Source organism: Belonocnema kinseyi, chromosome 2, assembly GCF_010883055.1.
Source record: "Belonocnema kinseyi isolate 2016_QV_RU_SX_M_011 chromosome 2, B_treatae_v1, whole genome shotgun sequence".
Lineage (NCBI taxonomy): Eukaryota > Metazoa > Arthropoda > Insecta > Hymenoptera > Cynipidae > Belonocnema > Belonocnema kinseyi.
Window position 1 is genome coordinate 84,752,543 of NC_046658.1, and position 27,398 is coordinate 84,779,940.

The 27,398-nt window shown below is 28.7% G+C and overlaps 2 protein-coding genes across 8 annotated transcripts in view; one reads left to right on the forward strand and one right to left on the reverse strand.

Annotated features, from left to right (window-relative positions):
- The window catches only part of LOC117168105 (zinc finger protein 436-like), a 42,166-nt gene extending 32,579 nt beyond the window's left edge, over positions 1 to 9,587 (forward strand). For 5 of the 6 annotated variants that reach the window (XM_033353488.1, XM_033353487.1, XM_033353485.1 and 2 more), the window contains exons 2-3: positions 2,664 to 6,156; positions 9,119 to 9,587. In XM_033353488.1, the coding sequence (XP_033209379.1) occupies positions 4,217 to 6,156; positions 9,119 to 9,131 (1,953 nt within the window). In that variant the 5' untranslated portion in view covers positions 2,664 to 4,216 and the 3' untranslated portion in view covers positions 9,132 to 9,587. Of the gene's footprint in view, positions 1 to 2,663; positions 6,161 to 9,118 lie in introns of those variants that run through there. The other variant, XM_033353490.1, reaches the window with a different exon arrangement.
- A 6,843-nt stretch (positions 9,588 to 16,430) lies between these two features.
- LOC117168104 (lysosomal alpha-glucosidase-like) overlaps positions 16,431 to 27,398 on the reverse strand; it is a 42,479-nt gene continuing 31,511 nt past the window's right edge. For both annotated transcript variants that reach the window (XM_033353484.1, XM_033353483.1), the window contains 6 exons: positions 24,905 to 25,082; positions 24,673 to 24,821; positions 19,602 to 19,686; positions 19,204 to 19,483; positions 16,681 to 16,892; positions 16,431 to 16,551 (listed from right to left, as the gene is read on the reverse strand). In XM_033353484.1, coding sequence (XP_033209375.1) covers positions 16,483 to 16,551; positions 16,681 to 16,892; positions 19,204 to 19,483; positions 19,602 to 19,686; positions 24,673 to 24,821; positions 24,905 to 25,082 — 973 coding nt within the window. In that variant the 3' untranslated portion in view covers positions 16,431 to 16,482. The remainder of the gene's footprint in view (positions 16,552 to 16,680; positions 16,893 to 19,203; positions 19,484 to 19,601; positions 19,687 to 24,672; positions 24,822 to 24,904; positions 25,083 to 27,398) is intronic.

Consider the following 27,398-nt stretch of genomic DNA (forward strand, 5'->3'; position numbering starts at 1 on the left):
TAAAAAATTCAATTCTTCGGTCAAATTATGTAAGATACGAAAAGAGACGAAACCTAAAAATTATGCACATAAAAAAGATCTAAAAATATGTTAATTAATCATCAGTTTTCGCATAAAACTAATACCTTCTCATTATGAGGAGAATCTAAAAATATATTCATTAAAGGAAGAAATGATTAAAAAATCATTTAACATCATTTAAAAGCTATATAATTTCGTATGAAAACAATGGTTTCTTCTTTTCTAAATGTAAAAATGAAGACTTAACCTTTCTCTTACTCTTAGCCCTTTCCGCAAAAAAATTCCCCTATTTCCCCATTTTTGAGCTCTTTTTTTCACTCTGATCCTTAATACTGGATTACAAACAATCATATTATAAGACCTTGGGGTGACGTCATTTTGCTGAGGTGTTTAATCTCGTGCGAAAGTGCATGCGAAATTCGACTTAATTAATAATAGTGTAGCCAGTAGAAGGAAGCTAGGTCACAGACTTCAAAGCTTGTCAGAATTGCAAATGATGTATTATGGAGTTAAAAATGTTCTATGATTGAAAATAAATGAAGCCTTAGAATTGATTATTATTATAGTTAATTGTTTTTAATTGAAGATTTTATTAAATATGTGTTTCTTCGAATAATCTATCTACATTCAGAAATATAATATTTAGAATTATATTGTATGTCCTATAAAAGTATGAATTTAAATGTTTTTGAGGCTTGTCAAAAGTCTTGTGTTTAATTAGACCATTAAGTCTAAAGTCATTGAACTCTATTTTTAAAGCTATAAAGTCTCCCAAGCCTACATTAGGGTGATTCATTTTGTAAGGCAAAAAAAATATTTTCAAATGGGAACACGCACAGTAAAAGTTGCACCTTTTTTTGTGAAGAAATTTAAAAAAATCAAAATCGATTGATTTTTTTTCTGTTTAATTTTTAAATTGATTTTTTGTTGTTTTTATTTTCGCAGTGTCTTTAAAATACATGTACTAAATTTTTATACAGACAGAATTATCCTCTTTTACTTTTATCTTACCTGCTTTATATTTTTTTAAAGAAATAAGTGAAACGAATGTTTTATTTTCCTTTTGAACGAATTTAATCATTATCATTATATATTATTTACAATGATGGTAATATAAAAGGGTATAATTTAATATAATTAATTTAAATTTAAACTTATATCGTATCCTAAATATTTTGAATAAAATTCTTTTTATTTTAATTTTGAAGACACTGAGAACCTTAAAATAAATAAAAAAAAGGGCCTTATAACCAGAATGGTAACTTATATACCAGGATGGTTGTAGAATGTAAGTCATGAAAAACTTAGGCAAAATACAACGTTTGTTAGGTAAAAGAATTTGTAAGGTATTTTTTTGGAAAAAGTAGGAATTCTTGGAAATGAAGTTTGGCGGCCACTCTGGTCACTAATTTATTTGCCCTGTATTTTTATTTTTTTAGGCAATTGTTTTTACCTAAGCATCATATATACAGTTAAAAATTTTATTTTTTGGTTCAAAATTCAAACATTTTGTTTAAAAGTCATCCCTTTTTATTGAAAACTAAACTATTCTGTTGAAAATTCGCTATTTTGGGTTGAAAATTCAACTATGTTTTTTTTTAAATTCGGTTTTTTGGTTCAAAAATGCACATTTTACTAGAAATTTCATATTTCTATAAAAATGCAACTGTCACTAATTTATTTACCTTTTATTTCTTTTTCTGTGTATTTTTTTGTAGTTGCTTCGCCTGTCGCTTATATTTATATTCGACATATTTTTGTTCTTTTTTAAAAAATTGTTTTTTAACAGAACAATCAGTTATTCCAGTTGAAGATTCGTTTTTATCTTTGCTTTAAAATAAATTTTTTATACTGAAAATTTAATTTATTCATTTTAAATCGAGATTTTTTCTTTTTTAGTTGAGGATTAAAATATGCGTAAAGAATTAATTTTCTTAGTTCAATATTCGTCTTTTTGGTTTTAAAAAGCGAGCTATTTTGATAGAAATTTAACGATTTGGTTGAATTTTGTTTTGTTTTTAAAACGTCAGCTCTTACCTTTTTCTTTGAGAATTCATCTTTTTGTTGAAAATTAAACTGTTTTTTCTTAGTTCGTCTTTTGGATACAAAAGTTATCTTTTTTCGCTGAAGTAAATTCTTTGAATTTTGTAATTGAAAAGTTCAATTTTATGATTCTATTCCATTTGTAAAAGATATTTTACAAGACTAAAATTTTGTCCTATGTATATTAATGACTATGGGAAAGGAAAAATTGTTCAAGGGAAAATCAGGGAGTTTTCAAAATCAAGTTTCTAGGGCACCCTTGTATTCAGATTCGAAAATAATATTTTTTTAATCACCTTAATAGACATGTTTAGTCATGTTTCTTCAATTCAACTGCAACCTCATTACGAAAAGAAAATCATCCTCCTGCAATAAGATTGTCAACCATATAATCGAATTACCCGTGGTTTATCTACTAACACATAAAAATTTGTCATTTCATCGGAAACTTACAAGATTATTTTTGTTCTACATTGCAGGATAAATATATTAGATTTCTTTTTACATACGCTATTTACCTGTATTTTAAATGTGACTAACTTTGGCGCCTGTAGTATTTTGGACAAAAAAATGGCTTTGGTATTTCTAATTTCTTTCAGATTGGTGACGGGCTCTCCCTTTGTTAACCAAGGCCTCGGACAGCAAAAGTACTACTAACATAGTTAAACGTAGAAAATATAGAACCGCTTAATCAGATAAAAAAGTCCTAGACGACAATTTGCACTATTTTCCCTCGAACACATGATACGCACCGTGTGATTTTGCACGCTTACAAAGTGTCTAGTCAGGCCATAACTTGCCATCATAAAAAAAAGGAAAATATAGAACATGCATAAAAATATATATGAGAGAGAAAGATAGAAAGGTGAAGGTCGCTATGAAATTAAGTACCAAAGTTATCAACTAAGACTGTAATACAATGTGCCGTAATCAAGGCTACCTGCCAGGAATTTCGACAAGATAAGAAGTCGGATTAATATACCAAAGATAAGCGTCAAGCTATTCAATTTGTCGCTTTCTTGCAAAGATTTGGACGAAAATTGGAAAAATATTGTAGAAAATTCTTAATATCCGGAACGAGAAAAAATTCCAAAAGTGGAGAAATTTGTCTTGAAGTAAGAAAGTTCTCCAACTTGACTGGGGAACGATTTCGAACGGATTCGAGTTGCAGAATTGGAATTCCCGGGCGACATCGATGCCGCATGACGAGGAGGGAAGAAAGCGTTTATTAGTCATTCGCTCGTGATCATTGAATTTCAAAACGAATTCCCGAGGGTCGCTTACACGAGATGCTGGCCGGGCTTCTGATAGCGGAAGGTCGATTTCTGATCTAGGAGAGGGAGAGTCAAGGGTCACAGACGAACAGACCGACCGATAAAACAAAAGCAGAGAGGCACAAAAAGCGAGACGAAAAAGAGGGAGCGGTGCTTCGAGGGACCTGAAGGAGGGATTCGTTGCATTTGGAAAAGCCTAATCGACTCGGCTGTTATCGACCCGCGATTGCGCTTGCGCTGAAAAAGCGCGCAATCGCCCGAACTGCAGGAACATAGTCGACGAAGACTTCGTCGACGTATCCTCAGTCGATCGAAGAACACGCCAGAGAGTTCAGTTCCTTCTCATCAAGTCGTACTTCCAGCACCAGTGATTCCGACGCCTGTACGGGAACCAAACACACTTTCCGGATATCCGGAATATCGAAAAATCTTTTCTTTCAAGAACACATTACGAGGCTTGAGCCGGCACTTGTAGAGCAGTCGTACTGATAAGAGGGAGCGATAACGAACTCAATTCAACTTGCAGCAGTGTAAGCTATAAACAAAGTGGACCCGATAAAAGAAGATAAAGCGAGCATTCTTTCCAGGTGAGGAGTCGTTTCTGCATGTACCTTGGAAGGTGTTCTACATGATTAGACTAATTAATTTCTTTAAGAGATTACAAGAAAAGTGATATCGTTCAAATACACATTTTGAGATTATCAAATCATCTCTAACCCTTGATGACGATAAAGATAGTTACCACATATATTTTTCTAAGAACCTTTTTCTAATTACGATAGAGATTCTGATAATCGGGTATGCTCGTTTCTCTGCGAGCATACCCAACAAGCGTTCAACTCTCTTCAAGATCTCAAATTTCTAAATAGAATTTAACCATGACCAATACCCAGATTTTGGGGCAGGATCAACCCCAGGAAGAGATCCATTTCACAGAACTTTTGCCAGTTGAACAATTTCGAATTCAAGAAGCAACAGATGACACTGCTGGTGCAACTGATGCTTTGAAGGCTCTAAGGAGTTTCTCTCAAGGGAATGACGAATTAAATTCCCAAGAGTTCCAATTTTATAAGTTTGATGAAGTGAAGACACTGAATGGTTGCAAAGAATATCCTAAGAAGAGAAGATCACCCCGATGGACAGACTTGAGCCCTGAAGAGGAAGCACTGACCCTTGATGATGATTCTATCAAGAAAGTCTCTAAGAATAAACCCAAAAAGAAAAAGAAAATGAAAATCAGCAATGGAAGGAGAAAAGACAATTCTAAAAATGACAAGAAAGTTACAAAGAAGAAAGGTAAAGAGGCTGAAGTTCTCGTTGAGTCGAGTGTGGATTCAGACTATCTGAATCAAGACATTGAGGATGAGATATACGCCTTCCAACACGATCCTTTAGAAAATAACGTCTCAGATGATTTTGAAAATGAAGTGCTCAAGAAAAGAAAAACCAATAAAAGTGAGGATACTGCTGAGAAGAATCTGAGAGAGAAGATCGATGCGATAATTCAAGCTAATTATCGTTTAGAGCAGGAAAACAATAACGTCGTCCAGGCTGATGAAAAAACTCCAAGTCCTGCAGATTCTCTGGAAAAGGGAACTGCTGTGGAAAAACAACCAAAGAAATACACTTGTTGGATTTGCAGTGCGAAATTTAAAGGGGGTGGAGGATTGAGGAACCACTACAAAGTTGCTCATGCAAATGGTCCTCTTTATAAATGTAACGAGTGTGGAAAAGAATTTCCATTAAAGGAAAGATTAAAACTGCATTTGAGAACACACACAGGGTTCAAGCCTTACAAATGTTCCGAGTGTGACAAGAGCTTTGCTAGAGGTGGTCAGTTGATGCAACATCGAAGAACCCATAGTCAGGTGAAGCCTTTCCACTGTGCACTTTGCGCTGGGACATTTACTTGCGCTGCGAATTTGACACTGCACATGAAGAGACACAATGGACAGAAAGATCACAAATGTGAGATTTGTGGAAGGGGATTTGTTAGGAGGGATGCGCTGAAGAAGCATATGGATTGTCTTCATCATGATGTAAAGTCTTTTCTTTGTGTGATTTGCAATAAAACTCTGAAAGGACATCTTCCTCAGCACATGAGGACTCATGCCCAAGACAGACCTCATGGTTGTGCAACATGCGGTCAAAGGTTCGCCCAAAAATCTCAATTGACTGTTCACCAAAGGACACATTCTGGCCAAAGACCTTTTAGGTGTCTTGTCTGCTGGCAGGCATTTGCTCATTCGACGGCTTTGAAACTTCATACGAGAAGACATACTGGGGAACGACCTTTTAAATGTGTAGAATGCAGGGCAGGGTTCACACAGTTGCCTCATTGGAAGAAGCATATGAAATGTATACATGGAAGGAATGAGCCGTATTGTTGTAGAAGATGCAAAACATTCTTCAGGATAAAAAGTGACTTGGAATTTCACCAGAAGTTGTGTCGACTTTCTGCTAACACGAATTCGGATGAAGATGATAATCAGGTGGAGATTTTTAATGACCGAATGAAGTATAGGGTTATGCCTATCGAGAAAATGAGATTGCTGTTGGCGGTTTTGCTGAAGAGAATCTCTCAACCGGAGAGATTGGTTGAGTTGGGATTTGGAAAAAGACTGATTGATGAAGTTCTTCAGGATTCTTTGATTTCTGCGGGAAAGCAGCCGGTTCAAGTTGGAGAAATTTCAGAGTTTGATAGTCTTAAGAAGAATGTCGAGATATTTTTGGAGTGGACGGTGCCGAAGAGTCACTGGGCAAACTTCAAGAAGATGAAGAAGAGCCCCGAAGAAATCCTTCAGACGCTTACTACTACGTAAGTACTAAAAATAATATTGGGCAGATTTTTTAAATGGTTTGAATGATGTTGAAGTTATGCTGAAAGAGGGATCTTCATATAAAGATTTTTAAATGGCATATAATTGGAACTGTATTTCCAAGATTTTTATAATAATTGACATTTTTAAGTTGAAGTTAAGGTAGTCACGTGGTTCAGTTTCATCTTGCCGACATTTATAAAGTAAATAAAGCTAAGATTATAACTTGTTTTTAATAAAATAATGGTATAATTTTTAGATTTGAACCATATATTCGCCAGGCCTAATTAACAATTATTACCAAAAAATATTGTTAAAAATAAATTTGGAAAATCCTTTTTGTAGGAAACATTACGCGATTAAAAATATTAACTCTGTTAATTCTCTTAATTCTTGACAAAAATTTGGCGATTTATAAAATATCCGACGGTAAAATTCCCGAATATAAACACTTTAAAAAATATTTTATTTAGAAAATATTATTTATTCGTTAAAAATACAATAATTAAATATTTGGATCAAAAAAACTTTTTATTGTATATTTTTAAATTATTGTTTGAATATTCCATTATTGTCTAGTGAATAAATAATATTTATTAAAAACAATTGTTTCATATGTTAAAATTCCCGGATTTTTGGATTGAGAAATTGTACAGTATCGGATATTTTATAATTCGTCAATTTTTTCTCGGAAATTTTATTATTCCATTCTTTTAAAATTCGGAAATATTCTAAACGCTCGGGAATTTAAAATCCGGTAATATTATAAACTGGTAGGAAATTTTCCAATTGGGCATTTTTATATTTTGGCAATTTCATTTCGCCAATTTTCTATTTTGAAAATGTTATTTTTCGGAATTTTTCACTCTTTCCAATAAGTAAAAACTTTTTTGTTATATTTTTTTTATTTTGATGATTTGTTAATTAATTTAAAAAAAGGATGAAATACATTTTAATCAAAAATTCGACTAAGCAAAAATGACTTGTTAAAATATAATTGCAATTTATTTTCAAAAAATAGAATGTCCGATTTACTAAATAGTTATAAAGTTATTAAATTTAAAAAATAACAGAGTTAATTTTGTTTTATCATATATTGTTTTTCATAGAAAGGTTTTTTCTCAATTTTATTTTCTTTTAAATTAAAAAAAAATTTTTTGCAGAAAAAACAACTTTTTTTTAAAATTTATATTTGAAATTCTCGAAACATATTTTCTTTTATAAATCTTTGAGGATTTCAAAATTTCTTTTGGACAAAACTTACAATTCAAACTTTTTTCATAATTTTAAGAATCGAAGAAGTAAAAAAATTGGCAATTCTTGATAAAATAACAAATTGATGCAATGTTTTATTTTTTAAAAGTTATCCAAATGATTGGAGTTTAATAACAATTTCTGATTTTTATCATTAAGAAATTTTCGGGCGACTTAAAAGAATTTAAATATGAAAATAATTTCTCATTTATTAAATTTATTTTAGAAATGTCAAAAATATAACAAATAAATAATTTTACTGAATATAATAAAGATTGGCTTTTTTTAATTTTCATTATTATGTTTAAAAATGTTATTAATAAAAAAAGAGACAGAGAGTTTCTGAATTGATTCTACTTGGAGGCTAATTAATGGTATAAAAAATATCTAATAAAGAATAATGAAAATTCCGAAAATAAAACTTTTCTTTTCTTTAATATACCATAATTCATTCATTTTCATAAATTAATATATCTACTTTTCAAGCATTTCAGATCTTCAATTATTTATTTGTTTTTAGCGAATTCTCACTAAAGTAATTGTTATTAATACAATTTATTATTTTAACATTTGTAGTACATTTGTATATTTTTTGGCATAGTAGTTTGAAGCGAACACATTTTTTAATTACAAAAAATTGAAATTATAGAATCAAACATAAAAAATACAATCGGGTATTTTATTATATTTATTTTTAATAGAAAAAAATTATGTACACAATTGAAATAATAGTTAACATTATATTTGTTTCAATTACAATTCAGAAAATATTTCCTATTTATATCATTAAAAGAAATGATCTTTATAAATTTTGTCTTTTATCTGTCTTTAAGAATCTCTAGTTGCAAAATAAATTTCTATTTCTTTGCCACCAATTTCATTTTCATATTGCTACAGCACTTAATCAAAAAAGGACACCTGCGCCAGCATCTTTCTCGCTCGCATCAGTTCCACAGTTTCTATGTCGAGATCAGTAATTTATAAATAACTTTCAAAGGGATTCACTTCGGCGAATAATCTAAAGGAATTCTAAAAATAATTCTAAATTGGATTTCATATTTCCAAAAACACTATTTTGAAAATATATTACGAGATCATTACATATATATAATTTTTCACTAATAATTAATTCAATATTTATCATTTCTCTCGTAAATTTTATGAAAATGGACAATTTTAAAAACTTTCATTTTTGTAAAGTTTTCTTAAAATAATTTGTGCGTTTTCAAATTCCTGCAAAATTCTTCCGAAAATGGGTTTATTGCATAAAAATGGTGATTTTATGAAAATAAACAAATTTTGTGTACGAAAAATTTGTTATACTTAATCAGCATCACCATATATCGGGAGCAAGTTTTTATTTTCGTGAAAAATTGAATATTCTATTTTTAATTTAAATCTTAAGATTCTTGGAAAATTTACTCGAAATTGTTTGATTTTTTCAAATGGAAACTTCTCTGCCCTCATTCAGAAATTCATATATATTGGGTTGAAGTATTTATTTTGTATTTTAACTGAATATTTAATTTTGATCGCAATCCGCAGCCTAGTCTGTTTCGCTTAGTTCATTGGAACCATTCAATTGTAGTCTTACGAATAAGCACTTTTTATTTATTTCAACTTTTACTTGAAAAAAAGATTAAACATTTTTAATGGAGGTTGATAATTAAATAATGAAAATAATAATGAATTCTTTTCTTTTTTTAGAAATACCGACTGAAGACGAGGAGTAAGAGGAATAGTCAAAATTGTTGTTAGAAAAAATTTGTTCAGAAATTTTGATCTCTGTTTGTTTTTTCTGAAATTAAGGAGATTTTCGATATAAAATGTATCGAATGACTACTTATGTGATGATAGGAAATCGAGGAGCACTTTTTGTGCTATGCGCCATCGATATTTGCCATATGTTATACCAATAAGTAATATTAGCTTAAATTTTAAAAAGTGATATGAAAAATAGACATAATTTGCACGTGGAGGATTTAAACTCAAAAATAAACTGTAGATATTCGAAAAAAATAGAGAAACAAACTGAAGGATAAAAAGTTGCAAACCGACCAAAAGTTGTAATAATATAAATAATTTTGTAAATTATATCATAATACGTAGTGATAAATCTTTTAACTCGAAAACAAAAAACAAGATATAAGTACTCTGAAACATCAAAAATTAAAAATTAACTAAAAAATATTCAGAAAAAGATTTCGCATGTTCGTTGCACCATACAATTACACGTTTGTAAATTAAACACAATTTTTATAAGCTGATTAAAACTAAGTTTAGTGTACAAATTGATTGTTTATAGTAGTTATTTATTGGGTAAATATTCCTCCACGTGTCTTTAGGTTTGCCAAGAATGTTTATTTATTCATTGTTAATAAGTCTTTAACCAAAGCTCGACCTAAAATATTTACTTGATACATACATCCACAAAACTAGGATTACGAAATACATTCTTCGGTTATTTAAGTAATCTTATAAAACTATTTCCTAATCTAAATTAGGAAAATTCACATTATTATTACACCATGAGATCTATAAAACGTGTTTAGATTCACACAATTACCTTTTGTTTTCATACTTTAGGTTTCTATCGCAGAATTAGTTAAAAAATATAGTAAAAGCTTCATGTGTGCGTGTTTCAAAAACGCTATAGTCCGATTTCATTTGAAATGTCACGGAATTTGTTGGGTCTAATATATTGTTTCCTGGGTAAAATACAAAATACTTATCTTTTATTACCAAATTTTTTCACGAACTCAGGGAATATTTAGGTGAATTGTGAAAAAAATTTAAGGAAATTTCATTCGAAAATTCCTATCTTGGTAAAATTTGATACAATTTAATTCTCTTTACGGTAGCTATATGTGCAGTCTACACATTTCCAAATTCCTTTTCAAAACTTTTCAAAATTTTAAAAGTGGACAAATTTCGGTAAAATTTTCGAAAAAAGTCAACATTGAATTTTCTTAAGAAGGCCACCTTTAATTTTTTATTGATTTTGGTTTTAGTAATAAATTTTAATAATATCAGATACATATTCTGCAGATTGTGTCTTCACTAAACTATTCTATTATAGGGAAAACTAATTTTTTATAAGGCAAAATAAATTTGTTATAAATATCGATTTTTTTTAAACATTCTTAGTTTCATATCGTAATGATATTTAAAACAAGATTCAACAAAAAATCAGAAGTGGCCTTTTTGAGGAAATTCTAATTTCAGTTTTTTCTTAAATGTAGTGTTTTCGTAATATTAAAAAAATTTCAAGTTCTATGTCTTTGCAAAATATACTGTTACAAAATTTAGAAATATTAGATCTTTAAAATTTGAAAAAAACTTGATTTAAGATAAATTGATCAAAACGGTTAAGCAAAAATTATATAATTTAATCATTTTTTTATTAAAAATCTAAAAGATCAGATTTTTTAAATTCTGCAACTTTATATTCTGTAAATTTATTCTAAAAAAAAAACGAAAAATTGTACGAAATTTCCGATGCTTTAACGTAAGCGCATTTAAATTTTACGATATTCTAAAGTGAATTTGTTGTAAGTTGTTATAAAATTATGAAATTATAACGGCATTTTCGTAAATTTAGCTTAAATTACGAAAAAACTTTCGTAATTTGCTGTTTCATTTAACGGTATAAAAATTCAGATACATTGTTTCAGAAAATTACAAAATTCTTGAATAACAACAACAAAAAACGACCAAAAATGTTTATTAGCAAAATTGAAATATTCTTAAGGTAACAATTTATGAAACTAGACAATCTCAAAAATAACAAATTGAATCATTGATTAAATTCCCGAAATTACATAAATAAAAAAATCTTAAAACCCGAAAAACAATATACTTAATATTTTCGTCGATTAAAATAATGTTTTATTTTACAGGTATACGTGCACACTTTAATCTTTTGAAAAGCTCTTTTAAATTTAAAACTATACGATAAATTAAATTTAAATATTTTTTGCGATAGCTAATTGCATTTTTAGTAACAAGAAATTTTCGGATTTCGAAAATTGTGGTTTCAGAATTTCGTCAAGTTGAAATTTATCAATTTATTTTAGTTTCATTGACTTTTACTTTACTGTGAAATTAAAAAAAAACAATTGATATTTTGATTTTCTTTATATCGTAAGAAAATAAAATTTTCTTCATGAAGAAATATTATAATTCAAAAATATCATAATTAAAAAAAAATTAAAACTTCTTGAGAGGATTTAAAAGATTGTAGATTGCACTACAAGCATCCGCAAAGAAAATGAAATAATGTCAACTAGCTCTCATAATACAACATTTCAATTATAATTTTTATTAGTTTTCTCATCATTCGATTTTTTTTGCGAAAAGCAAAACATATTTTGCTTTTGAAAAAAATGTATTTCAGCCCGAAACAATTCTGTCTGATTTCATATGAAATCGGTCTATACACTTTTTGTGTGTCGAATAGGTAGGCTTAATTAAGTAAATGTGAATCGACAATAACGAAAGAATAACAAAATTGATATTCATATATATTATTAATAGATGTATAGTAGCTATAAACGGATAAAAGCATATCGTGACTTGAAGGAATTCAATTTCATCAATATAGTTTTCTTCATATATAGATTTATTTTCTTATTTGACCTGATAAATATTTTTTTAGTTCTTACCAAAATGTTTTTTTTATTCACAAATAAATCTTTTTTTTTCATACAAATAATTAAAAATATGATTAGTAAGAAATTCCTTTATATTTAAGAAAATTGGATACAGATTTGGTATCATGGTTGATAATTGACCTTGTGTTGTAGCTATAAAATAATTCCTCTAGATAAATAAGTGTGCAAGCTACTCATCGTTTTCAAATTTATTCGAAAGATCGAAATCTACGCTTTTTCAACTCACAAGCAAATGTAAAATAAGGTCGAAGATCATTGCATATAGATCGAGGTTATCGAGAACACGTTTTTTAACTCTTCGTAAAGGAAGCATATTTTTCGACAGTCGAACTTTTGTGTACTACTTTGAGTTACTTTAAGTTACTTGATGCCAAAGCGATTTTAGTCTCATAAAAAAAATGTCGACCAGATTTATTATCGTCGCTATTATTATTATTTGTTTATAAGAGAAGCATTATAAATGCCGTTATTTTGTCGCCATGTTTGAAGACACTAAAGTAATTTTATAAAAATCTAATCTTCCTGAGATTTAAGTTTAATAATGTGAAAAAAATGAAAGCAATATTGATTGTTTATCGTTAGTGCCATAACTTTAATTGTATTAGGACGTGAGGCTTACTGTACAATCAAAAGTATGAGTATAATAAAAAATGTTTCATTTTGGATTATTCATACGTGGTAAGGATTATTGGAACCTGTACTCAATTTATATTACTTGCAATCTTACATTGATGTGATTATTTGTTAAAGAAAAGCAAGGATCCTTCTCTAAGAAGTATGTGTATCACGAAAATTTGGTAATTTGAAAAATTCGGCGGAAAGAATGTTGCCCAATTCCCACCAATAGTTAAAACTTTAGTCTCACTTGAAGAACAGTGACAAAGAATGCCACATATGTGTGTATAATAAAATTGAAAAAAATGTAAGATTGACTAATGTCAAATTTTATTATTTAACTAAAGCCAGGCATATTCAGCGGATCAAAATTATGATTTGACATGAGCAAACGTTAATGAGTTAATGAGGTCTGTAAATGAAAATACTCAACAAAACCTAAAATTTATAAATGCTCGTTATTTTGACATTTTTGAAATGTACAAATGCTGAAATTTTTAAAATAATTTATGCACCCTTTAATCAGTAAGTTTAAGATTTATGTTATTTTTTGTTAAAGAAAATTGAAAAATCCGAATTTAGCGGTATCGAGTAGTCTTTGCAATAACCGAGTGGCTACAAAATCCGAATTTGGAAATTACCTGACTTTCTTTAACAAATTTTTCATTTTACGTTACTTTTTATCAATTTTCCTTTTAGGTATGCGATCAATAATGTTCATGTCAATTTTATTTGGCTTTTAAATTATGTTTCAGACACTTTTCGTGACAACAATCATAAAGAATTTTATAAGGGGTCATCAACAAATTAAGTCAGACCATGGACATAGGAAACAAGGGACTAGGCATGCCATTGCGGGGGTAATGCAATGAGGGGGGAGGTCCGCCACCTTTTGATGTCCCGCGACAAACATGGCAGCGCCCACATGTTTATAAGTTCATGTACAGTTTGTCGTCAAAAATGCTCGTGCCCGTAATCAAATGGCACATCGTGAGATGGCGGCCTTCCCCACACATGGAATTCTCCTCCCTCCCGTGGATTCACTCCCGCTCGCCCGAGTTAGGATTGAATGCCTAGTCCCGTGTTTCCTATGTCCATGAGTCAGGCATACATAGAATTCATGAATTTTTAAGAAAATACTTAAATTCTCAAGAAAAAAAACCGATAGGAACCAGGTTAAACAAAAATGACAGAAACTCTAATTAAATAATATTGTAATATATGATTTCGATTAATTATTCTGTGCAGGAATTATAAGATTTACACTTAAAACGTCAATGCCATTCACTCATTTAGCTCACATGTTAATGGCTGCAGGGAGTGCACGTGTCAGAAAAAAATTCCGCAATTCGCTTATATCTATATATTTGCATCCCAAAGATCCAAATGTTTAGGATTTTAATACCCGCATTTTTGTTCAAGATAATTTCTATATAATAAAACGTGAGTGATAGCTTTTCTGAATTTGAGATTTTTATAAGGTGAATGTAAATTTCATAACCAGAAAATTGTAAAGTTTTGATTTTTCAATTTCAGGAATAACGACATTTTATAAACGTAAATTAAAAGAAAAAACGCAGTTTTTGATGTGTAACAAAATCATTTAACTATTTCATCTATTTTTAGTAAATAATTTAAACTATTTAAATTTAAAAAATTTAATTTGAATAAATCATTTTCTATCCTAACTTTTGTTACTGAATCAGATAAACAGACGCGCAATTCAGAAGACAGTTCTCTGCATCCATCTGATAAGTACCTCAGCAAGTTTCTTTTATTGTTTTTAAAAATGATTTTTTCTTTTATATACAATATTAGGGGGGCTTAATTGTTTTTAATTTCATAATACACACACACCCACACACTAGCCTCAGTTATACCTTTTTAGTCAACAAATCCCCCTCCCCACAACCCTTTTCAAAAAACAATTATTAATAATAATAATTAATAATAAAATAAGGTGGGTCGAAACTATCGAATGTTGAAGCTGCAAATCCCGTCTCTGAAAAAATTTACCTTTACCAATGAAGAAGAGTCAACAATTTTATTGTTTGGTCAATACTATAGGAAGCCATGCCCTTGCAATTTTTGAAATTTTAACATTTTTTTCTACGAGTGCAAAAATTATGGTGATTTTTTTAAAATAGAGATTATGGCGATAATCAGCCAATTCAAAAATTAACAAAATATATTTTTGACCCTGTTATAATGTTTTGAGAATTCACAATGTTTTTTTTAATCGCTGAATAAAAGTTTTATTCAAAAGTTGCTTCATATATTATAACTGATATGTTACTAGCTTGAAGTTTATAATCTGCCCATTATTTTTAAAAACGTAATAACAAATGTTGAGTCTGTTTTTTCATTTCATCAGAACCTTCTAATTAGGTTGCAATGCAAATAATTTGTCTATTCCTCACTTTAAGCTAATGAAAACTCAGTTAACAATTTGTTTTTAGATTTGTAATAACAGTTTCATTTAACGGTTTGAAAAATCATGGTTATTGCAAATTTCCACAACATTATATAGTAGCCAAAATTGATATATGATATAAAATTATCCCTAATTTTCCTTCAAAATGAGTTTAAATACTATTTTAATTAAACGATGTACAATTAGGGTAATGCAGAAAGAGATAATTCTATAAACATAACAATTCTGCAACATTGCTTTCTGAAGACATTGATAAAATAAAAACAAAAAAGACAAATTTCAAATAGGGGACCCCTAAATCATATCAGATTTGGATTTTTCTTAAATTTATTGACTAACAGGGTACCACTTCAGTCAGTTTATATGTTCAGATTTGAAAATGATTTTTTTGCATATATAAAATAAATCATCCTAATTTGAAGTTGTATTCTAATTAATACTTTATTTTTAAATTATAGGAATTTTCATGATTTTCGTTTAAAAATACTTCAACTCAAAAATTAAAAATATGTATTTCTGAACCCATTTTCTTTTAATGCGTTTATTTTAAAAATGAAATGATTGTTTTAATTTTTCAAAAATTAAATTTTTGAAAAAGTTCAAACACTTACGAAATTTTTTTTATATGTTCAAATTAAAACTCCATTATTTTTAATTACCAGATTTTCATCTATTTTATTTTCCGTCGCTTTAAATATTCAAAAGTATATATAAAAGATTTTTCATTAATTTCAAATTCTCCTGTTTTTTTTTAAATCTTCTATTTAAAACTTTTTTAAATTATTCATGTTTCTGTGATATTTAAAGTCATAAAACACCTTAGTTCTAAGTTATTGTTAAATTTTAGTGGTTCTAAATTTGCAATGATTTAATTTTGACTGCTAAAATTTACAAATTTGTACATTGTATATCTTTTTGATCTAAAATAATAAAACGCGAATGCTAAAATTTGTATTGTAGTAGTAAACAATTTTAAAATGTTTCAATTTGGTATTCTTTTAATTACAAATATTTTGTATTGAAATTTACTGAATTTTATGGTTTTCAGTTTAAAAAATTTTAAATTCGAATACTTTATGTACAATCTTTAACGTTTGATCTAGAACTCCTTCTCAAAAATAATTTTAAAAATCGGTTAATATTATCGGTTAATCCTTTTTAAATTTAAAATTCTCAAAGCTATACCATAAAAAATTGTATTTTTAGTTGATGTGTATATAAAAAGAGCAAAATTCAAGGTTTCAGTTTATGCATAATCATTTTTTATTATTAAATATTACAAAATCATTACAAATAATGCAGTGAATTAGATTTATTATTAAAACTTCAGCTGTTGTCGTTCAAAATTCTCAAGAATCCATCCACGATAAAGTGAAATTTTGTTTAAGATTCAAATAAAGACTTTCAACGCGTAAATACTGGAAATAAAAAAATATATGTAAAGAAAACTGAAGTCTTAAATCATCAACTTTTGGGAGATGAAAAATAAATTTTAAAAATTACATATACATTTCGGAATATAACGAAACTGAGATTACTAAACTTACCGATAGCTCCTTATTAAAAATTATCTGATCTTTCCTAATATCGTTATCATTAACCATAATTCGTGGAACAGTTTTCATTTCGAGACCTACAATTTGAATTTTTCCTAAAGTCATTTTTCCATCGTATAAACCATCTTCGATTAGTTTGTTTTGAAGAGTATTATTTTCTACAGTAAATTTTAACCAACGAAATTGCCTTTCTTGGATTGAATCTGTAAATTTAAAAATTAAATATCACGATTTAAAGTTTTATTGGAAAAATTAGTGAAATAATTAGACACTGTTTCTGAAACATCATTGCGAAAGTTTGGGAAAGTTTTTCAATTTAAAAAAATCAATATATTTTTTTTAGTTTTTTATTTAAGAGATTTAAAGAAAAATGTTTATATTTTTCTTTAAATGTGAATAACACAATCACCAGAAATTTTCATTTTTTTAGTTTTTTATTTTTCTTGTAAATGATGCAAGATATCACAGAAGAGCAAGGGGCATTTTTTGTAGAACTTTTCAAGATGTGGAAACTTTTTTCCTAATTAAATTTTTTTTATATCAGACCAATTTAAAAACAAAATGGCTAAAATATCAGGTAAATCACCAGGTTATCGTGACCTTAGTCTCAGAAATCGTGATGCCAATTTTTTTGCTTTTTATTTAATTTGAATGAATGTAATTTTTATTTCCTGTTATAAAATGCTAAAAACGAGCGAGTTTAATCATTAAACATTACTTTTAACATATTTTTGTAATAATATATTCAAATTATATCCAAGCTTCACGATTACTGGGATACCTTCAGTGTATGTTTTTTGTCTAAGTCTAATATTTATATTTCCAAAAAAATCTTCACAACTCCTTGGTTGAAAATTGAATTGTTTTGTTGAAAATTCGTTTCATTTGGTTAATAATAATTTTTTTAACGGAAACTGTAACAATTCCATTTTCGATCGGTATTGATATTTTTAGTTTAAAATTGATCTCCTTTAGTTGAAAATTCATCATTTTTCTTTAAAAATTCAACTATTTCGTTAAAAATTCCTCCATTTGGCTTGATAATTCAACAATTTGGTAGAAAACTAAACCATTTTGTTAAAAATTACCTTTTTCGGGATATTCATACTTTTGGCTGACAATATAATTATTTAGCTACAAATGAGATAATTTTTTTGAAAATTTAACTATTTACTGAAAAACTTTTTTCTTTATACGCCATGTTCCTTGAAAATTCGTCTGTTTAGTAAAAGATTAGTCTTCTTTTTGTAAACTTCATCTTTTTGTTGAAAATTTAAGAATTTGTTTAAAAATTCATTTTTTTATGAAATTCAACTACTTGGTTGAAAGTAGAATTACTCTGTTAAAATTTGTTTAATTGAGATCTTTGGCGGAAGATTTAACTTTTTTATTGAAAATCCAGCATTCATTTTGGATAAGTTTTCAACCATTTGTTTTAAAATTCGGCTTTTTTATATGAATTTAACTAGTTCTTTTTTTGTTGTTCTTGAAAATCAATTTTTAAACTGAAAATTTGAATATTCCATTGCTGATTAAAAACATATATTTATTAGTTGAAAATTCGACTGTTTGGTATAGAATGCATGTTTCTTAATCGAAAACTGATCTATTTGGCTCACGATTGAAATTTATAATCTTAAACATTTGTTTTCAACTAATTCAACTGATTTAAAATGCATCTTTTATAGTAGAAAAGTCATCTTTCTTAGTTGAAAATAAACTGATTTGGTTGAAAATTCAATTTTTTGGGTTTAATTTTATTCTTTTTTGTTTGAAAACTCGGCCATTATATTGATAATGCACCTTTGTAGGTTAATAAATATAACAATTTTAATAACGTCATCTATTTTGGTCGAAAATTAAACTATGCAATTATAAATTGAAAATTTATCTTTTATGGTAGAAAAGTCATCTTTCTTGGTTGAAAATTCAACTCTCATTAAAAAACTTTGTCTTCTCGGTTTGAATGTTTAACTATTGGGTGAAAAGTTCAAATATTTTGTTAGAAATTTTTTCTCTTCGAAAGTTCAACTATTTGGTTAATTCAACTATTTGGTTGGACATTATTTTTTAAAATTAAAAATTCGTCCTTTTGTGATTAAAATTCATATCTTTTGGTCAAAAATCTTTTTTTGGCTGAAGGTTCAATTTTTTTGTTGAAAATTCAATAAATTTGACTTTAAAATCTTAGAAAATTAAAGCATTTCATATTTAATTCAGCATAGTATCTGCATTCATTTTAATTATAATAAATTATTCCACAATTTTCGTGAAAAGTCGACCTATTTCCCTAGTTTTGAGATAATTTCAGGCTACATTACTATTCAAGTGGGATAGGGTGTCAACAAACGTTTTTCAGCGAGGAGTGACGGGGGAGGGGGATTAAAAAATAGCCCAAAATTAAAGAGTTAATGGAGATCCCCAATCTTCTTGGAAAATATTTTTTTCTGAAATCGAAAAAATACGTGTCGCCTCATTTAAAAATATATATCTGAATAATTTATATTCACAGACCTAAGCTATCGCCATCATCCCAGTACAATTCTCCTTCAGCTCTATTTTCTTCATTTAAAGCAATTAGCAATTCAAAGTGATTTTTTCGACTCGCTGTAGTAGTGAGATCAGCTTTTTGCATAGGTAAAATAAATCCACCTCGTATCAGCAGAGGAATCGTATCAATAGGAGCTGTTAGAGTCATATTTTTTCCACATGAAATTATCGGTTCCTTTGTATGAAAATTGTACCATTTTCCACGAGGAATATAAGCTTGAACTCTTTCATTTTTATCAGCTACCTATACATTAAATATACAAGGAAAACTTTGTAGAAGTAACAATAAAGTAATAATAAATGTATTTTAGTGTATTAGTTAATTTTTTTGGATTTTAATTTGTTTTTTAAATTAAGCTCACCTCATCAAGCACCGGAATAATCATTAATGAACTACCCCACAAAAATTGTGAATCGATGTCATGAGTTGTTGAATCATTGATGAACCTTAAAGTGTGATTAAAGTAAATTTTGATATTTTTATATAAACAGAATTAGCGATGTGGTTTTAACCTAGGAACAAATTTCCGGTCATTTCCCGGTTTTCTCTCGGTTCGTAAAAACTGTTCACGGTCAGTGAAACTTAAAAATTTTGAATCCTAAAACTAATCATTTTTTCATTTGAAGTAATAAAAATCGAATTAAAAATTGAAATACACAAAGTGAATCTCTTTTAAATTAAAACATTTATAAGTGATGTTTAAAAAAAACGTTTAAATGAGACATTTTTTATTCAAACGATGAAAAAATTTAATGTATAAAATGGAAGCGTTCAACCCTTCTAAATGAACCATTTTAAATTAAATACCGCGCAATTTTAAATTTTAATATTTTATAAATTTGAGTCACATTTATAAAAATGTTTGAAATAAAACATGGCCTTCTTAAAATCCAGTACAAAATTGAAAATAAAAAGTTGAACCCTTTCATCTGAATGTTAAAAATACCAAAGTCCCCGGTCTACCAAAGAAAATATTAAAAATAAGAAAATGGTCTCTTCCAATTCAGAAAAGCTATTACTAACCGAAAGTTCCTCCCTTTCAACACTATAAGCATCTTAAAAATAAAAAAAATGTTTCTCTACTAATTCAGAAAAAAATGTCGACCAAAATTTTTCCTTTTGATTAAAATTGTAAAATTCTAAATTTTGTGTACATAAATCCTTCTGATATAAATTATTTTTGTTTTAAATTTGGCTTTAAATTAATAATTCTTCGATTGTTTTTAGATTGAAGCCGCTTAATATTTTTTTGAAATTTTAAACTGTAAACTTTTTAAATTGAATGTGTTGAAAATTAAATATTTTAGACTGAATCACCATTTAAACTGGATTTGAAATTGAGTAAAAGCATAAAACTATTTTTATTAATTCATTAAGCCATATTCCTATCGGGGTAAGCTGAATCTAATAATTTAAAATTATTATGTCAGATACAACTGTGATTGTCGACATTTTAACATTTAAAAACGTCAAAAATCCTCTTTTTTATGCCACGAGTTATAGGGTGGGCGAGAATTCTCGGCAAGCCCCCTAAAAACCACCCCTACTATATCAACACCTAAAATATTAAAAATGACACGTTTGATTGTCACTATTTTAGAATATAAAAACGTCAAAAATCGTATTTTTCATTTCACTAATTAGAGAGTGGGTGAAAATTCTCTTCAAGCCCCCTAAAAACCACTCCTACTATTTCAACACCTAAAATGTTAAAAAATGAGAATGTTCGGCAAGGCCCCTAAAAACAACCCTTGATATATCCGCCGAACCATGCCGAACATTCTCATCCACTCTATAATTCGTGAGATAAAAATAAGGATTATTGAAGTTTTTATATTTTCAAATATCGACAATCAAACCTGTCGTTTTTAAATTTTTATGTGCGGATATATTAAGGGTGGTTTTTAGGGGTCTTGCCGAACATTCTCACCCACTCTATAATTTGTGAGACAAAAAATCTGCCGGCTTCGCGGGTACATTCTCATAGCGCGCTGCGCGCGCGGCTCGATAGTTTGAGCCCGCCTAGGGCGCGCGACTGTTGGTTCTCGCGCTTCGCGCTCGATAATGGATTTACCTGGCGCTCCGGGCTCGGTCTTTGTATATTCCTTACACTTGTGCTCAGATTTTTTAAAAGTAAAGGTCAAAACGTCGACAACAGTAATTTGGTGATAGTGACTTCTTTTTTGTTAAAGCTCCTTTGGCTTTAACGAATATATTCTCATCACGTATCTCGTGCTTCGCACTCGAATTTGTATCTCAACTTGTATATGATTTCCATAAATGCATATTATTATAATTCATAACATGCACTGATATTGAAACGGACGTACTTTTATTGTCTCTTTTTAAAAAATGCGTATTCCTTAAAAAAAATTGTTATTAAACATTTTACTGCAACTTCTGCCAGTTTTTTTTATTTTTACGATTTAAACGCAGCACATACGGTCTACACATCAGCCTTGTCTTTTTTTAACTTCTAAATTAAATCCCTACTTCAGTGACCCACAAAACTTCGATTAACGAGGGTTTGGGAGCGGGGGTGCGAGGCGGTTAGTTACAACCAAGAGTCATAGCTGGTTAGTGTTTTATGCTGAGAATTTCAACCAACCTTCAGCAGCGTTGTGTTAGATGGGAGTTCATATGATCTCATTTTCACATTCCTGGCCCACAGTGGGAAAAAAATGTCATTTTTGGTTCAAAATAACGTACAGCCCACAAATATTAAGCTATTTGAACAACAAACATTTGAAAAAAGCTGTTAAGATTTCCGAGAGAGTTGTAGAGCCTGATTTTTCAATTATGTTTTCAATTTTTTATAAATAAACAAATAAGACGAAAAATGGCCATTTGATCTATTTGACGTTCACAGTGCTCGTCAATAACAGGAAAAGTGTTAAAAATGCCTAAGTTTCATTAACTAATATTAACTAAAGATATTCCAATATTATACATTAAACAACAAAATTTTGTATAAACAAATTATTTCTTGAAAAAATGTTTTCTATGATTTTCCATAATCATAGTTTTTTCTAGTTATATTGCAAGACATTTGAATGGAAATTATATTGATGTTAAAAAAATTTTCTTAAGATTATAATTCTTTATATTATAAACAAATTTTATGAAGAAATGCAGCGATCAGGCATTTTTCGATAGAAATTTTTTTTTTCGATGTACATTTTTTTTAATTTAGAACTTTATGATATTTTCCACAATATTCATAATTTGTTTATTAATCTTATGATCTTTTAAACAAATTTAATTTAAAAAAATGCATTATTCGAGCATTTGTCGACAGAAAAATTCGTTTTTTTCTATGTCAACAGTTTTAATTAGGATATCGAAAAAAATACATTTTCCATCGACAGATGCTCGAATAATGCATTTGTTTATTTTTTTTCATTCAAAAAAATATAAAATTGATCAACCAATTATGAATTTCGCTTAAATCATCATGAACTTCCCAATTAAGAAGACAGAAAACGAAATAAACGAATTTGTCCGTCCACAGATGCCCGAATAATGAATTTGTTCATTAAATTTGTTAAAAAATTATAAGATTAATCAAGAAATCATGAATTTTGCTAAAATTATCATAAATTTCCAAATTGAAAAAAATTAACCTAGAAAAAAACAAATATTTCTGTCGAAAAATGTCTGATTACTGCTTTTGTACATTAAATTTGTTTATAATATGAACAATTATAATCAGAAGAGAAATTTTTTCATATAATATTGTTACGATTCCAATTTCTTGGAACATAACTTGAAAAAACTTGTATTTATGAAAAATCGTTCAAAAATTTTTTTTAAGAAATAGTTTGTTGATAACAAATTTTTTGTATCTTGTCTAATATTTCAATATCTTTAACTAATGCCATTTTATGAAACTTAAGCGATTTCAACCATTTTCTTGTTATTGACGATCACCGGGAACGTCAAATAGAAAAAAGGCCATTTTTTCGTCATATTTGTTTATTTATAAAAAAATTTATAACCTAATTTTTGCAATTTTTTTTGTCGAAATCGGTGAACATTTTTGGGCTGTGCGCTATTCTGAACCAAACAAGTCATTTTTCTTCCCAATGTGCGGCACTCCTTTGAGTCCGAAACCAAAAACTCTTTTTTTTTAATAATCTTGTAGGCCACTGAAAAAGAAACATTTTTCTTCTCTTGACTTTTTTTCATATTGTGCGTTATTTGGCTTAAAATGTCGATTTTCGTGTGTTTTTTGAATTTTGTAAATGCTATAACTCTGGTAAATTTTGGTTTTATAAAAAAAAGTCATGAGGATAAATTGATCGTCTGATAGAATACTATAAATATCCGCACAGAAAAATTTTTGAATTTTGAAAAAAAGTGGTCTCAAAATTTTCAAAATATGCTCACTGTTTGAATTTTCTCCCAAAATGGCTGGCTAACGAATTTGGCCTTTATTTCAAGACACTAAAAGAGTATACCAAAGGCCAATCCAATTTGTCAATTATTTCGAAAGTTATCGTGCTACAAACGAAAAAGCTACAGACGCACAGAACACAGACCCACACACAGATAGAAAGACAGACATTCGTAAAAACCTGTTTTTCCTATTTAGGGGGTCTTAAAACGTGGACATTTGACAAATATGGGGTGGGTCAAATTTCACACAAATCTAATACCTTTGCTTGATGCGAATGTAAAAAGGACGTTTTTTGACGTTTTCAAGTTTTCAAATATCGACAATCAAACTTGTATTAGGCAGGTGTGAATAATGGGTGATATTTAAGGGTAGGCACCCCCTTAAAAAAAATTTTATTCGACAATTCTTTCCGACAGAATGTTACTTTTTGCCTTTCTAATTAATTTAAGCAAAAAAAATTGAAAAATAATTTTTTTAAATTTCGTTCAAATGAACTTTCGTAACTTCAAGTACATCAGATTATTTCAAAATTGAAAATAGTTTATAAAATTTTAATTGGACACTTAAATTTTCTGAACTTTCTTTTTCTTTTGTCCAAATGTTGTAAATTTGAACGCTTAAGTTGTTAATACAATCAATTTTAATTAAATAATTCATAAAAATTAATTAATTTAATTTAATTTGCACATTCAATTTAATTCAGTGAACTGAATTATTTCATAATAAATTTAAAAAGTTAACAATTGAACTTAACATTTACAATTTTTTAACTTATTTTGAGTTGCGTTAGATCATGTGACATGAAATCTGTGAAATTTTAACACTTTGGATAGATTTTACTTCTAAAATGTTTATAATTCTCGGTAAAGAAAGACAAATTTTCTGATATTTCCCTGTTTTTCCGGTCTCAAAAATCTCCCTGGCATTTCCTGGATTATCGCTCCAGTGGCCACTATCAGAATATAAATAAATAATAAATCAAATATAACTAATTAAAAAAATAGTTTCATTGAAAATGTAAAGTATCACTTACTCAAAAAATAAGGGACGCGCAACTGTTTCTCCAAATTTGTGAGCTCGAAAAAAAAGTGTGTATAAATATGGCAATAATGAGTATCGAATCCTTAACGATATTCGAGTTGAATTTACCACCAGCTCTCCCATTTTTACAGGATCTTGTTCCTTTTAAACAAGAATGATAGATTTTTTATTTTCAAACATTTGTTTCTGAAAAATTCGATTGAAAATTTAAAAATATAAATTACAGTTGTATCATCAGAGTTATGATTTCGAGCAAAGGGATAAAAAGCTCCGACTTGCACCCAGCGGTTACATAAAGCTATCGTGACATTTCCATCAAAACCACAAATATCAACTCCTACCATCGGAATTTGGAAAAAGCTGTACGTCAGAATTTCTGGTATACTGAATCTTAAACTATGCCTGTAAAAAGATCTAAGTTTTGATTTAAAAAAAGGTTTGTCTTATTTGCTATGATTAAAAAAAAATAATAATAATAAATCAAGGGAGAAAATTAAATAAAATTTCTTGTAAAGACAGATAAAAGATAGTAAACTCAACTCCCGATAGTAGACGCCTTGGTTTCTTATATTCCTATAACTGATGGCTTCTGCAGTTTTGTGATAATAGGAGCCGCGAGACCGAAAGAGAGGATGTGTTAAGTCAATCGTGACAAGCAGCTCGAGGGCCACACTCTCAGCGTTATAATTCAAAATCTAGCAGAAATTATCCACGCGACCCTGCCTGTTTACGTTCGGATTTCCCCGAATTTAGGATTAAAGTCAAGGCCATGCCCGAAACCGGTCTTATATCGGGAGTTAAGAGTAAAATGAGAAAAAAACGTTAAAATGTATGCGCCACCCTAGATTTTGGAACTGCATTCGTTTATGGAACTGAAAATTCCGAGTTTTATGTGATGCGAAAAATAAAAAATGTCGTTACCTAAAATATGAGACATGATTGTTTTTTAATTAAAGCTAACCAAATATATTTCTTAATGTTATAAAGAAATGCACTGTCTGAGCCATATAATAACCCCGAACTGTATTAAAGTGTAATATTGAGAAGCCCAACAAAGCATTACTTGGAGGACTTAAAAATTGCTCGAACTGGGAATTTGTTTATAAAATTTGTTTATACCAATCATATTTGTTATTAATTGACAATATAGTTTATTAAAGTATCGCTGAAATATCTCAAAAAGTACGTTTAAAAAAGTAGGTACCTGAAAAAGCAAAAATGGCTTGAATAACGTATTGGTTTAGAAAATTGGTGTATAACAATAAAAAATACGTTGATTAAATTTTCTAATGTTTTTGTATTACTTTAAATTGGATTGAAAGCAAAAATCACTTCATAAATATCCAAATTCATTAAAAAGTCACCTACTTTTGTTTATAACAACACAATTGTTAATAGAAAATTATTCAATAGGGTTGTTTCCAAAGTCAGATAAAATTTTTCTAATAAATGGATCTTATAGTATATAAAATTCTAATTTTAAAAACGCCCATAAAATATTTTTTATATATTGTTTACTATTTTTAATTTAATGTTGAAATATGAATTTTCTAACACAATGTCGATTAGAGGGCCCCTTTGACGTCAAAGGTGTCAGATTTTCCACCAATCACAGCTCATGTGTCAGTGATTCTCAAATATCTTTTTCTGTGCCGATGTTTTGTTTTGGTTATCTGCACTGTCATGTTTACTGAACAATTCGTAAATATGTAGGACTTTAAAATGTGTTAATAATTGTACTTAATAATTTCGTTCAACGTACTACTGACTCTTAATCCAAATATTATAACAGGATAACTTTTTTTTGTTACATAAACCTTAACAAATAAAGCTATCAAATCAAAAAAGTCAGAATTGGCAGTAGACCGTGGCCTAACCTCTTTATCATGAGCTTCATTAGTTTTCATGGTTTTCATCGAAGCCACATCGTCACATGATAGATAATTATAAGAACCTCTAAGTCACGTGACACCCACGTGACACCAATTTGAATAAGTGTTTTACCGCCATCAATTTTTAATAATTTTTTACTGTTGAACGACTCAACAGAAAAAAAAAATTATAACGTACCTTCGATTCAGATTAAACTTATGCATTAAAAAATGATTTTATCTATAATAGTGAAACAACCCTATTACGATAAACTATCAAATTAAGCTTCGTGAATGTTTATTTATCGTTTACAAACTAATATAAATCATTTTGAATTAATTACGTGTTATCAAAGCAACCACATCATAAATTTTTTCAAAATTATGTTTAAATAAAGTAAAAAGAACATTTGCTTTTAAAATATTATTTGGGTTAGATTTCTTTTTTTTTTAACTTTGGAATTATATTTTGAACATTTGTATAGCCTCACTGTGAGCCTAGTCGTTTTCTGAGACTTAGAGGTGGAAAATGACGGTTGTCACCGGTAGCTAGATAAATTAAATTAAATTCAAGACTCACATTTCAGGTAAGAAACCTGAAAGACATTTTAGAGCTTTTTCAATTTTTGATATTTAGGGGTTGAAAACTACTTTTTTCCTGGGCAGCTAGGGGAATTACATTTGTTTTAAATAATTGACTACTAATATCTATAATATTCATGTATCATACTTTGCGTGAGAAACTTGGAACACATTTTAGAATTTTTTATCGATATTCGATACTTGGGGTTGAAAATGACTGCTTTCCTCGTTAACTAGGGGAATGTAAACTTTTTTTTTATAATTA